Here is a 14,884-nt window from a genome sequence, read left to right on the forward strand (position 1 = left end):
ATCTGAAATCAACTTCCCATTAGCAGTGTGGGTTTGTTTACTAGCAGATTAAAAAAAAAATACACCGCACAAATAATATCAAATAGGAAAACTAACTTCACTGGTTACTATTAATACTGATTTCTCATTTATTCCTGTGCCTGGTTTAGAATTCAAGGAGGTTGAAGGTGAAGGGGAGAAAGATGTGAGATAATCAAACTGATAGGGAACCATTCCACTCATCAAATCAAATAGATCTTGCAAAAAGAGAAGATTATGTTGATAGGTCTTTGTTTCCACTAACCATCAGTGGCTCAAGGAAAGCTTCTTGGTTCTTTATCAGCAGTAGTTTCTGTTTATCGAAGTATTCTGTTCTCTGAAGTTCTTGCAATTTCAATTTAGGTAGTGAGGTCATCCCCTGTCCCATTCCCGTCTTTCTCTTAAACAGTTAAGGTGCCCCAAACATAGTTACGAGGGGGGAACAAAGGCAAATGTTTTGTTTTTGCCTTACAAGATGCCATGCATCATCTTCTTAATTATCCAAAATCTATGGTATTTTGTTGTTGCTTTTGCACGTGTGTGTGTGCATGTCTGTTCATGAAAGTCATGGCAACCTCTGGTGACTGACTAAGGGCCTGGAGGGTATTCAGAAAGGTGACTGAATAAAGCCTGCCTCTGCCCTCCTGGTTTCTGGTATTCCTTGGAGGTCTCCCATCCAAGTATTTGCCAGAGTTGACCCTGCTTAGCTTCTGAGATCTTGTGAGATTGGGCTTGCCTGGGCTATCCAGGTCAGGGCTAAAATTTGTGGTATTTTGGCTGATCCTAGTAACAAAGTATTGTGCTACTGCTGAGTTTTTCCCTATGAACCATCCTAGCTACTCACTGATCCCATTTATGTGCGTGATCTAATCAGTAACACAGAGACAGACAGAGATGGGTTCATTTAAATCTTGCCCCTTCCCTTGCATTTTAGGAGTTTGTTTTAAAGTGACATAAATACAAATATTAGTAAATATGTCTATTGTAAACCTTACAAAATAAATTCACAAAGGAAAAAGCTGGAAAACTACTTCAAGGATGAAGAAGGGTTGTGGCGATGGCGTCAAAGGCATTAGCCAATAGATATTTACCACACTTTGTTTTAACTGAATAGACTGGAAACTTGTCAAAATCCTTGCCCCCCGCCCCAACCAGAGATGGTTCTAGAACACCCACCTGTTCGCATGGGTGCAAGGGCAAATTCAGTCACTGAAAATGTTACTTTTGTTGAAGCTCATAAATGTTTTAATAAAATAAAGCAGCCATTTGAGATGACAATCATTTTTGATGAGGGATCAGCATACGGGGGAGACGTTACCCCACCCATTCCACACTGCTGTAGCCCTAGTCCATATTGGGGCCCCTGCAGTTGTTTTTCAGAGCCGAATTACACATCTGGAGTTACTAGTCATAGATCTCCAGCATCACCTGCAGTCTGTCCCAATCAGCAGACGCCTGCTGGAATTCATTATTGGTTTTAATCTCATTTCAGATGAGGAACTTGGCCTGACTGCTCCTGACAACATCAAAGATGCTGAGGAGCTGGAGAAGACAGGTCAGTGGTCAGCACGGGGCCAAGAAAAGAGGATTGGCTTGGAGCCCAGGTCAAATCCCCATTTAAGGTCTCTTTACATGTTGCGTCTCTGAGGGTCAGTTCTAGTGTTTCTGAAATGTATGCCTAAATACATGATGTATACAAAGTTGGAGTCCAGTAGCACCTTTAAGACCAACAGAGTTTTAATGAGAATGTAAGCTTCCATGTGCTAAAAACACAAAAGCCTACATTCTCAATATAACTTTGTTGGTCTTAAAGGTGCTACTGGACTCCAACTTTGTTCTATGGCTTCAGACCAACACGGCTGCCCACCAGGATCTATATAATGTGCGCATGAGACAAATGCAGGTTTGGAAACGTGTCAGAATGCAAAAGGTGGATGCATCTCCTTGTTGGGTATATACTTTACAGCAAGCTTTGGCTCGTTGTTCCACGATTCGTGAAATGGGCTGGGCTCCTTTTGCTTTCCATCTACCAATAAGAACCTCAGGCAAATGAAGCTGGCAGCGCTGAGTTGAAATTAATGTTAATCTGCCTTCTGAAATATCCATCTCTCTCATACTGATAGCCCTTGAGTTTGTTTGGTTTTGAAGGCTCTTGAACATGAAGATTCTGTTCTCCTAAATAGGCAGAGAAACTACAGATGGAAGAAAGCCGTCCTTTCCAGCCAAAACAACTCTTCTTTTGCTGATAAAAAGTGTACATTGTCTCACACTTCAGAGCAGCTTCACTTTTCCTCCTGTGCACCTGTGTTGGGGTTTTGGCAGCACACAGATACGCTTACATCTAATCAATCAATTAAAAACTAGATGATTAATTGTCCTTTGAAAAAGCTTTAATCGGTTGACAGCCTTAACTTCTAGCCCTCCTGGATATTATTATTCTTCTATTTCAACTTCAAGATGTTGACAGTAGATAACAAATCTAACTCCACAACTTCTACATTTCCATCCCTATTCCCCAGATATTGGTTTATTGGCTTGTTTTCTGTCCTTTTCTTCTCTTGGATCTTCATCAGTCTCTGGGAGGTCAAATCAGTTAGGGGAATATTCACAGATTCTTTCACTTGTGCTGGTTTAGCCCTAATTTGGTTTCCTGCTGGGGACCTGTAGACCTTTTTGATCGCGAACATCTCGTCCTCACTCTTATAAGTGCTCTAAATTATCATGGGAAGAAAGCAGTCTCTCTGCTGTCCTGCTGGACTGGAATGATGTAGACTTCCTGAAATCCTTAGGATGAAATAGGAAGGTAATCTGAACAAGTAGCCAAACAATGGTGTATCCTTGCCAAGAGAACCAGAAATGACCCCAGGAAAGCAAATCCCCCTTTATCCAATGGTTCATCTCTTTTTTAAATTTATTTGCTTTGCCATGGAAAGACAGTGGTGGGGATTACAATTCTATATGCTGAGTCCCATCTTGCAGTCCAAAAGAGATGCCTTCAAACAGGGCTCTTGCTTACCCTGATAAGCAAATCCAGAGGGGTAGCCATGTTCGTCCATTGTAGCAAAAATTAAAGAGGACGGCAGCATCTTTAAGACTAACAGAATTTATTGCAATGCAAGCTTGTGTGAGTCAGAGCCGACTTCTTCAGAGGTACGGCACGGACATCTGTAACTGCTACGGGTGCACGCTTTAATGCGCCTGATAAAGCGAGCTCTGACTTCTAAAATAGTATGTTTCAAAATCTGAAGAATTGTGCATGCACACTCATTATGCCCAGAATTAAACTTTGTAGGCCTTTAAGGTGCCACTGGACTCCAACTTTGTTCTGCTGCTTCAGACCAACATGGCTACCCAGCTGAATCTATTTTCAAGACTTTTTGTTAATATTTAAGGTGCCACTGAACTCTGGTTTAATCTTCCAAGCAGACAAAGCATTAGAATAAAATCTGATTGGGGGAGGGGGGGGAAGCAACATGAGAGTGGAGCTACTTTTTCACATTGTGGAATTTGAAAGCAGAGCATAAAAGTTTGCCGCTCCCCTCCCCTCGAAATCTGTGATGCAGTGCAGTTGACATAGAGCTTCCTTTTCATCCAGCTGCCTGATCCAGCATCCTGGTGTTGAGTATCCCCCCACAAGTGACAGTGCTTTGAACTTTCTTCCTCCTCCCCCCTCCCCTTCCTTCAGGAAACAGGTACCAAAAACCCTTTAAGTAACAGCCAGACTCCTAAATTGCAGGGAACAGAAGGTTGGAGTGGCAAGAACAATCCAGGAAAGAGGAAAGCAAAAGAGAGAGAGAGATAAGGGGGGGAAGAAACCCATGGATGGTGAATCAAGCCAATGGGCAGGACAGAAGGAGAGTCACAGCTGCCAGTGCCAAGAGGAAAGGAGAGCACGGAAGTGCTGTTGACTGGAAAGCTGGCCTTCTCCAGCTGGGCTGCCGCTAGCAAGCAGCCTGCCCTTCCAGAGTGGATGAGGAGCCTTCATGTTCCCACTCTTGCTCTTTTTCTTGAGAATTCAGGCCACATGGGAGTTGAGCGGAAAACCTGTTTCCTGGAACTAGCCCTGTCCCACCCACCACCCTCTCTCCAGATACAAACCGGCCCACCTGCTTCTCCTCCCCCCCCCCTCCCACCAACCCCTGCGAATCTTCTCGCTTCAGTTCAGGAAAGAAGCACTTAGGCGGAGTTTCCTGCAGTTCTGGGTGTCGTCTTTTGCACTCCGTGCAGGAAACAGGAGCGTGTAAATAAGCTGTGGTTTGGCTTGTCAAGGACACTAAGACGGAGCTCCCAATTTTTTTATGTGGTGGGAGGTGGATTAAATGTACGGCTGCAGCATCAAGCAGTTGGGATTTCTAATAAAAGGTTCAGGGTGGAAAGTGCCATGAAGTAACAGATGACTTATGGTGACCTTGTAGTTTTTTTTCAAGGCAAGAGATGTTCAGAATAGGTTTGCCATTGTCTGTCTCTATGGAGCAAACCCAAGGTTCCAGGGTTCCTATCCGAATATTAGCCAGGGTTGTTCCCTGCTTAGCCTCCAAGACCTATGGATGCCAGCCTCCATTTGGGACCTGGGGATCCCTCAGAATTATAGCTCATCCCCAGACTACAGACATCAGTTCCCCTGGAGAAAATGGCTACTTTGGACGATGGACTGTATGGCATTGGACCCCAGTGAGCTCTTTGTCTTCCCCAGCATCCATTCCCAAATCTCTAGGAGTTTTCCAAGCTGGAATTTCCCCATCCCCTGCTGATGGCCGGAGGGGATGGGTGGGTGGACCTGCTAACCCTACCACAATCTGATAGCTTGGGCTATCCAGGTCAGAGCCAGAAGAGGAGTACTTTAAGAAGAAGAAGAGATTGGATTTATACCCTGCCCTTCTTTACCAGAAGGAGTCTCAGAGCAGTTTACAATCTCCTTTTCCCCTCCCCACCCCTCCACTCCCCACCCCACAACAGACACCTTGTGAGATAAGTGGAGCTGAGAGAGCTCTGACAGAAACTGCTCTTGAGAGGAACAGCTCTGTGTGAGAACTTGTGACTGACTCAAGGTCACATCAGCAGGTGTATGTGGAGGAGTGGGGAATCAAACTCAGTTCTCCCAGATTAGAGTCTGCACACTTAACCACTACGCCCTGGATCTCTTGGGTTTAAGTCTGCCGGAAACCACAAAAAGCCCTATTCCATGGCCAAAGGGCTTACCCTCTACCCTAAGATGTACATAGATGGGCTGTGGTCTGTTTAGCACTTCTCCTATGTTCAGAAGTTATTGGCTGTGTGCAATTAGCTGAGTTTCTGGGGTTCAGCTCTTGATTAAAGTAAGCCCTGCACTGCTAGATGCACTTTAAGTATGCTTAGTGGGATCATTTCCCTTTACCATCTCAATTTTTTTGAAAATTATTTCTAATGGTTTCTAATATGCTTTTATTGTTGTTTTATTATGTTGTTTAAGCTGCCTTAATTGCAGGGAGGGGCACCGTATAAGTAAATCGTCATATTTTCCGAACATTTCCCTTTATGTAATTTTTCTCCAGATACAGATCATAACTGTTCAGCGGTGCAGGTTTAGCAAAACATCTTGCTTTTTGGGAAAGTAGAAATTCAAAGGGAATCTGGAGACTCTTCCTCAGGCAAGAGTGAAAGAAAGCTGTCAGATGGCATGCATATCAGAAGAAGTATGCATTGTGCACAAAAGCTCCTACCTTGAATAAACTTTTGTTGGTCTTAAAGGTGCCACTGGACTCAAAATTTGGCATAAGGCAGTAACCAAATGCCAGTAAGAAAGCGGGCAAAGCAAAAGCAGCCATCTTCTGCTTCAGGTCCTCTCAAGAGAGGCAATACCAGTAAGAAATGTATTACTTTCACCCCCTTTCTCCAGTGAAACCTCCAAGGAAGTCCAAGGGAATTTCAATAAACAGCTGGCACTTTGACAGGGAGGGAGGGAGCTGTTGCTCTGTACCTTTGAAACCAGTGGATTTTGTTTGAAGCAAAATGCCAAGAAGTGTTAAAGGTTCCAATGAAACACCCAAAAGATTGGGTGTTTCATTGGAACCTTTTTTGCTTTCATTCAGCTTCCTTTCATTAATGCAGGATGAATAGTTGAGAGGAATCCTTATCTAATGTATCTGTTGCACTCGCGTCCTGCCTTTCTCCCAAGGGGCAGCTCCAAGACAGCTTACAGAGGATTCCCAGGAGGGTATCCTATGTACACAACAGCCAGTCTGGCACAGTCTGGCCTCTGATCTGGAGACTCGTGTTTGATTCCTAACTCCTCCACATGAAGCCTACTGGGTGATCTTGGGCCAGTCGCAGAACTCTCTCCACTACACCTACCTCACAAAGTGCCGCCTGTTGTGAGAAGAGGAAAGGAAAGTGATTGTAAACTGCTTTGAGACTCCTTAAGGTAGAGAAAAGTGAGGTATTAAAAACCTACTCTGGAAGGTGACTGGAAGCCTAAACTAGAGACTCCCTAGGGCAGAGGAAAGCAGGAGATAAAAACTAACTCTTCTTCTTCTTCTTCTTCTTCTTCTTCTTCTTCTTCTTCTTCTTCTTCTTCTCTCCCAGGACTGTGATCTTAATTTTAAAAAAGAAAAGAAAAGAAATATAAAGTTGACCAGAGCTAAGAAAAAAATGGAAAGTAAAACCAGTATGAGTCTGAATTCGTCCTTTTGCCTACTTCACAGTTGCCTAGAGATGAGCCCTGCCTCACATCTCTTTAGATCAGAAATTCTGAGTCCTGAGCTCCATTTTAATTTTCTACATGAGCTCCTTTACTCTCTTCCCGGCCCTCCGTCTCATGCTCACCCCTCGTTCCCTTTCCAATATCTCAACCGAAAGAAAGCAGACCTACTTTCTTTCATGTGTGGTTGCCGGGACTGACTTTCTCCCTCCTCTGCCATTACCCATTTCCACAAATGCCCCTGGCATATTTAGGCAATCTAAAACTGGCCATGCTAATCCAGGGGGTGGTTGTTCCAAAGTCCCTTACATCCAATTCAGAATGGTGTTCCCCCCCACACTCCCTTCAACATATGTGCCCCCTGTTACATAACACAGCAGGGCTGTATTAGTGGCAGTGAATTTACTTTTCTCTCAATTAAGCACAAGCAAGAAAGGGGGCAGGATCTGAAATTAGGGTTGCCAGGCTGTGCTTGGCAACTGACAGGAGGGGTGGGGGTGGGGTAGGATGCCAGCTCCAGGATGGGAAACTTCTGGAGATTTGGGGGTGGAGCCTGGGGAAGGAGGGGTTTGAGGAAGGAGGGCATTCAGTCGGTATAATGCCATGGAGTCCACCCTCCAAAGCAGCTGTTTTTTCCTGGGGAACTGGCCTCTGTTGTCCGGAGATAAACTGTAATTTTGGAAGATCTCCAGGCCCCACTAGGGGGCTGGCAACCCTAATTCGAATCCTGAGCTGTAAAAAGCTCAACCACCTAGTGTAAGATCTCCTGGAATTACAACTGATCGCCCGGTAACAGAGATCAGTTCCTCAGGAGAAAATGGCTGCCTTAGGAAGCAAACTCTATGGCATTAAACCCTAGCTGAAGTCCCTCCCTTCCCCAGACTCCACTCTCCTGAGGCTCCACCCCCAACATCTCCAGGAATTTCCCAAGCGCAGCTGGTGACCCTGTATTCTAGGTGCTGGCGGGGGAGAAGTGGGAGGGCTTCTGTAGCTCTGGCCCCACTGATAGACCTCCTGATGGCACCTGGGTTTTGGCCACTGTGTGACACAGAGTGTTGGATGGGCCATTGGCCTGATACAACATGGTTTCTCTTATGTTCTCAACCCTACAGATCAAGCATCTTGAAGAGGCCAGTCATGGGAGGTGCCAGGCCCATAGCCAGAAAATTTTAGATGGGGAGGCTTGGGAGATAAAAATTTAGGTGGGGGAGCTGTGGGGTGGGCAAGAAAGAAAGGCAGCAGGCAACCATGGAAGGCTGGTGAGGAAGGCGGTGGGTGACTGAGAAAGGTGGCAGGTGGGCGAGAATGGCAGGAGGCGGGCGAGAAAGACAGGCGAGGAAGGTGGTGGGTGACTGAGAAAGGTGGAGGGCGGACAAGGAAGATGGTGGGCAGGAGAGAAAGGTGGAGGTAGGGCAAGGAAGGCGGCCAAGGAAGGTGGCGGGTGACTGAGGGAGGTGGGGGGGCAGGCAAGAAAAGCAAGCGAGGAAGGCAGTGGGCGACTGAGAAAGGCAGCAGGCAGGCAAGGAAGGTGGTAGGAACGGCAAGCAAGGAAGGTAGCGGGCGACCAAGAAAGGTGACTGGCGGCTGAGAAAGGTAATGGGCAGGTGAGAAAGGCAATGGGAGGGCAAGAGGAGAGAGCCAAGGAAGGCAACGGGAGGCAACAGGAGAGCCAAGGAAGGCAACAGGAGGGCAAGAAAGGCAACGAGCAGGAGAGAAAGGCCGGCGAGGAAGGCGGTGGGTGGGCGAGAAAGGCTGTGGGCAAGCGAGGAAGGCGGCGAGCGAGCAGAAAGGTAAAGCAAGAGGAAGATTCGTGGGGTCTGGCCCCCCGGCCTCCCCACTATAGCTACGGAACCTCCAAGGTGTATGTTTAAGAATAAGCAAAAGCTAATTGCTAGGGAAGTAAACTTCAGCTCCTTATTCAGGCTGCTTGTTGTTGTTGTTATTTATTTGATGTATTAATTACCTTATGCCAGTTTACGCCAGGCTCTGGGCAATGTACAAGAGCATAATGCACTCCTGTGTTGTAAAAGGTACGGATGGTTACATTTCCCCCTTTCCATCCATTTACTGTTCCAGAACTATGTTCTGCATCGACTTTCACTTCTGCTTTATTCCCCTTCACCAGGTCAGTTTCTCAGTATAAGCATGGAATTTAAATATGAATATCTTCTTGCTGGTTTTAATTCCTTCTGTTTATTTGTTTTGTTTCCCCCCAAAACCAGTTCCTGAAGTACATGTGTGTGCTGATAAAGCCCTGCAAATAGAGAAATCTTGTGATGATTGTACTGAGGGTAAAGTAAAACATCGCCCCAAACAGATCTTCGTTCAGCAGTAAACACAGTCCCATCTAGATCGCTTCTTTTTAGTGTTTTATCAATACAGACGCAAAAAGCATAATGCCGAGGAGGAAGAGATACAAATGAGCTGAAGCACCTGTACACTGCGGCAAGTGCTCGAAAACAAAATTTGTAAATAACAGAACAATGAGCAGTTCCTAATGCATCCGTTCTTCTTTGGAAACAAGTTATTAAGCAACTCCAAACTCTGGAGAGACATTTGGATGAGAATTTTGGAATGAATACAAATAAGGAACCGGGAACAAGGAATCAGTTTTTGGCATTTATTAATCTGGAGAGATTCTAGAATAGATGCTCTAGGAAACTGGCACGCGGTATACAAGCATAGTGTTAGCCTGAAGGCACCCAGCATCCCCTTTCTTTTGCTGGGGATGAGGCTGAGGCTGAGGCCTGAGGGCAGCAGGTCTTGGATTAATATCCAAGATTAAGGCATCCTTTAAATCTGAGGTGGAATTAAGCCCATATTGTCTCAATTGCTTTGAAGGCAATTATATTTTCTTGTCTCTCTTTTGCTCTGGTTCTAGAAGACTTCATGAAAAGTTACGTAAACTACTACCAAGGCCTGTGGGACTGTATCGGTGGCCACCCTGATGAGCTATCCTTCCGTCGGGGAGATCTGATCTACATCATCAGCAAGGTAAACAAAACACATGGCTTTACTGCCACAATGTTGTGTGCAAGCATTCCACTGCCACTTTGAGTTCAGCAGTTTAGGGAAGAAGACATTGAAGAAGATGACATTGGATTTATATTTCGCCCTCCACTCAGAGCAGCTCACAATCTCCTTTATCTTCCTCCTCCACAGCAAACACCCTGTGAGGTGGGTGGGGCTGAGTGGACTCTCACAGCAGCTGCCCTTTCAAGGACAGCCTCTGCCAGAGCTATAATTCTAAAAAACAACTGTGTCAAAAATACAATTTACAAATTTTACAAAAATCTATATAATATATTGTGCAATATAGGGTTGCCAAGTCCAATTCAAGAAATATCTGGGGACTTTGGGGGTGGATCCAGGAGACTTTGGGGGTGGAGCCAGGAACAAGGGTGTGACAAGCATAATTGAACTCCAAAGGGAGTTCTGGCCATCACATTTAAAGGGACAGTACACCTTTTTAAATGTCTTCCTTCCATAGGAAATAATGAAGGATAGGGGCATCTTCTTTTGGGGCTCATAGAATTGGACCCCCTGGTCCAATTGTTTTGAAACTTGGGGGGAAGAGAGGTCTACTTACTGAGCCATAACCCTGGGCCCATATTTCCATCCAGTTTGGGTACTGATCAATGTTCCCTCTAAGCTGCAGAGTCTTGTGAGCAAAAAAACTACTTTGTGAGCTACTGGCATTAAAATTGTGAGCTACCGGTATTAAAGTTGTGAGCTCCTGCATAAATTATTGTGCTCTAGGGTCATCCTTCCTGAGCTAAGACAAAAAATGTGTGAGCTGGAGGCTAAAAATCTGTGGGCTAGCTCACACTACCGCAGCTTAGAGGGCACACTGGTACTGATGCCAATCTCCACCTTTCGTCTCCACACACAAAGCCTGGACAAGCCCGAAGAGGCTGCCGGGAAAATGATCCCTTCCTTCCGCTCCAGCCTTAAGATAAACAAACAGCACCTTCGAGGAGGGAAGGGAAGAGTCCCCACAAGATACCCGGAGAGGAGGCGGCGGAGGAGAGGGAGAAGGGAAGGGCCAGGGCTGGTCGTACCTGCGGTGAAATGGAGGGGGCTGGATTTCCTGCCGGCCGTGTCTCTGCCATTCACGTTCTCCGGCCACACCAGGCACTTCACACGTTCCACATCGCCAGCCCTCCCTCTTTCGCTCCCCCCTTCCTTCTTCACAGCCCCCCCCCCACTTTCCTCACAACCCGGGATGGGGCATGGGAGTTGAAAAAGAGGCGTCTGCGGGGAGGGCGAGAAGATGAAACAGGAAGCAGAGAGAAGCTGTTGGGATCAGGGCTGGGTGGGAAGGGCCGCCATTCCCCCCCCCCCCCCGCTTTCCAGATTTTTTGGCGAGCGGGGGGGGGGGAGGCTCCAAATCTGGGGTCCCCCGCCCAGGCGGGGGATTTGGGAAGCCTAGTGCAATAGCATCCAAAAATCATTCCAAAAACATGAATCACATAGAGAACATAAAGTCCCAAACACAAGAATGACTCCAGAAAATTCCAAAAAATCTATAGGGAGTATTACTACTCAGAAGTAAATTCCAAACGGAGTCCTTCCACTGATGTCAGCTTCCGAAGGAGAAAATCTTGCCTTCACGCAATCACCGGCTTAAATCGCGTTCCGCTGCATTTGCACCTTCTTCGCAAGCCAACTGACAAAGGTCCTCAGACCGGCTTCTCTTAAGTGCCCATATTGTATATTTCAATTGACGTCAGCGGAACGCAATTTAAGCCGGTGATTGCGTGAAGGCAAGATTTTCTGCTTAGCCAACATCAATGGAAGGTCTCCGTTTGGAATTTACTTCTGAGTAGTAATACTCCCTTTAGACTTTTTGGAATTTTCTGGAGTCATCCTTGAGAATTGTATTTGTGTTTGGGACTTTATGCTGTCTATGTGATTCATGTTTTTGGAATGATTTTTGGATGCTGATGCACAATATATAATATAGATTTTTGTAAAATTTGTAAATTGTATTTTGTGTTTTTGACAAAGTTGTTTTTTAGAATTCTGGATATACTGTGTTGCCATTGTTTATTTTGTTTTGTCTGCCAGAGCTATGGCTGACCCAAGGCCATTCCAGCAGCTGCAAGTAAAGGAGTGGGGAATCAAACCTGGTTCTCCCAGATAAGAGTCCATGCACTTAACCACTACACCAAACTGGCTCTGGAAGTGTCATGGCTTAGAGGTACAGCATCAGCACCATACATCGGAAGTCTCTGATTCGATCCCTGGCATGTGCATTTAAAAGGATCTGGTAGCTGTTGATATGAAAAGACCTACGACCTTAGACAGCTGCTGTCAGTCAGACTAGACAATTCAGGCTTTGATGGGCCAACCTTGAGTGATTTTACACTGGGCAAAAGATTCTCTCTCAGTGCACTTTGAAAAGTGTTAGTTTACATTATAGTCCGACTTCACTTCTGTCTTGCTTTGGATTTTTGGTTGTCATTTACATTTACTTTCTTGAATTGGCACTGAAAACGTTTTTACCCTGGAATTGCTCCTCACTTTACACTGTATTCTAGGCTGTTTCTACACTCAGGGTTGATTCTCATTTTATGAGCATTGAATCTACCAGCAGAAAATTCCTGTTCAAAAGTACTCTTGTAAAGTGAGGAGCAACTCCGGGATGAAACCGCTTTCGGTGCCAATTCAAGAAAATGAGTGTAGACGGCTTAAGATAATGCAAAGCAAGACAGAAGTGACAGTGGTATGCAGTGTAGATTTTTAATATTTTAAATGTGCATTGAGAGAGAATCTTCTGTCAGGTGTAGAAACAGCGCTAAGCAGAGCTACATCCTTCTAGGAAGATTGAAGTCAAGGGGTTTTGTAGGATGTAACTGTGTTTAGTATTGCACTGCAAAGGATCTGACTCTGTTGGGAGATTTTGAGAGTGATGGCTGGGGAGGGTAGAGTTTTGAGAGGAGGTAACAACACTTCTGCATGACACTCTAGGAATTTCACCAATCTCTGTGGTAAAGACAATGGAGACATGGGGAACTTCCTAGAGCATCCCTTGGAGTGACAGGACATTGCTTTATGGGAAGGAAGGGGGTGGCTACTGGTTTAGATTCCTTTCTTGTAATGAATGCTCTTGAATTAGAGTTGGACTGGCAGAAGGAGGACAGCAAAGGAGAAATGTTTTATGTTTGTTCAGGTGCTTTCTTTGCAGGCAAACAAATGAGTTTGCAATGTGGTTGATGGTCTGGGGAGGATGCTGAGGGAGAAAAGTGCATCAGTGAAACCCAGTAGGCTAGACCCCTAGAACTCTTCCCAGAGGTTCAGTGCCAAGGGGTCCATTGCAGCATGCTGTGATTTCCCAGCACGCGAGATGATATGGAAAGACAGGGCTGGGGGCTGTGGCTCAGTGGCAGAGCCCCCCACTTGTGCATAGAAGATCCTGGTTTTAATCCCTGGCATCTCCAGATGAGAGGATCAGGCAGTAAGTGATGTGAAAGACCCCAGCTGGAGACTCTGAAGAACCACTGCCACCCTAAGTAGACAAGACTGTCCTTGATGGACCAACAGGCCCATAGCTACAGTGGGGCCCAGGAGGGACCAGGCCCATCATTTAATCCCCCCCATCCAGCTGTATAGCCCCTCCATTGGAGGGTCCCCAATCTGTCCCCTTTGCTCACCGCCACTCTAAACAAGTAGTAGCATTGCTGCTAGTGTTTTTGCTTTTTTGTCTCTCCTTCCCTAACACAGCATGCAGAGCAAAGGGTGGGGGGGGGGAGAGTCAAGAGGTCTTTGGTTTTTGGCCAGTTTACATTTGCGACGCAAAAGCCACAGGACTTTGCGGCTCTTCCGGGTTCTGCAGAGCAATTAGTGCGAAATCCCACAGATGCTGCACGGTGAAGAGGGACGTCGCTCCCGAGTAAGGTCAGTGCGAAAACGCTCTGTCTCTCTGAGAGAGGGGCACATAAGAAAGGGGTGGGGGGAGCAGAGTTGCTGTGACTGTCCAGGCGAAGGAGGTTAGCTTGTGGAACTCAAGGCAGCTTACAGTGCAGAGAGCCCAAGGCCACCAAAGTGGGTGGCCCTTCAGCCCCCGCCCCCCCCCCAAAAAAACAATAAATCCTGTTATGGGCCCCACCAAACATGAACTCCTGGCTACGGCCCTGTTGCCCAAAGACCTGATTCAGACCAATTCCTCACTAGCAGTTGCTGTGCCCCAGGGCTTCTGCTTTCCCTGACTTGAGCAATCGATTCCCCACCAGTTGCTGTGTGGGTGCATTTGGACCCACACCTCCCTCCAGTTTCCCTCACGGCTTCCTGATCCTTAAAAAAAACAAGGCCAGGAAGCTGCGAGGGAAATCAGAGAGAGCAGTTTAAATGCGCCCATGCAGCAACTGGTGGAGAATCTATCTAGGGTAGCCAGATCTGACTCTAGAAATATCTGGGGACTTTGGCGGTGGAGGCAGGAGACTTTGAAACCAGGAGGAAGGGTGTGACAAGCATGACTGAACTCCAAAGGGAGTTATGACAATCACATTTAAAGGGACCACACACCTTTTAAATTCCTCCATTTGGAAATAATGAAGGACAGGGGCACCTTCTTTTGGGGTCATAGAACTGGACCCCTTGGTCCAATCTTTTTTAAATAGGTGGGGGGAGGTGTTTTGAGGAAAGGCACTGCATGCCATGCTGGAAATTTGGTGCCTCTACCTCAAAAAACAGCCCCCAGAGCCCCAAATACCCACAGATCAATTCTCCATTATAACCTATGGGAATCGATCTCTGTAGGGTATAATGGAGTGCCCAGCCTGAGCCTGTCAGGGGAGGGTGGGATATAAATCTGATAAATAAATTTACCTCCACACACACACCCCACTTTCTGCTAACCTTGAAGCGGAGGGGGAGGGCTCCAAACCAGGGGATCCCCTGCCTCCAACTGGGGATTGGCAGCGCTAAATCAATTGCTTGAGCCGGGGAAAACAGAAGCCTGGGGGCGGAGCAACTGCTAGTGAGGAAGTGCTCTTGGCATGAGGCAGCTTCATGATTTGCAAGTGATTCCCTGAAGGTAGAATATTTGGAAACCCTAGAGGCAAGTAATGGGTCAGTCTCCCCCCATGCCTTTGTGGAGACCCTCTCTCCCTCTGCAGTCTGTTGCTTTAAAACCCCTTCCCAGCAGAGTTTGTCTGAATCTCTGGATAAGAGGCTGAGTGGGTGCGT

At 46.4% G+C, this 14,884-nt stretch overlaps 1 protein-coding gene across 1 annotated transcript in view; it reads left to right on the forward strand.

The window, feature by feature from the left end:
* Positions 1–14,884, forward strand: part of SKAP1 (src kinase associated phosphoprotein 1) — a 458,105-nt gene that overhangs the window by 382,069 nt on the left and 61,152 nt on the right. Inside the window, exons 9-10 of the mRNA XM_060255237.1 lie at positions 1,511–1,573; positions 9,576–9,688. Of these exons, the coding sequence (XP_060111220.1) occupies positions 1,511–1,573; positions 9,576–9,688 (176 nt within the window). The remainder of the gene's footprint in view (positions 1–1,510; positions 1,574–9,575; positions 9,689–14,884) is intronic.

Source organism: Heteronotia binoei, chromosome 15 (genome assembly GCF_032191835.1).
Source record: "Heteronotia binoei isolate CCM8104 ecotype False Entrance Well chromosome 15, APGP_CSIRO_Hbin_v1, whole genome shotgun sequence".
Lineage (NCBI taxonomy): Eukaryota > Metazoa > Chordata > Lepidosauria > Squamata > Gekkonidae > Heteronotia > Heteronotia binoei.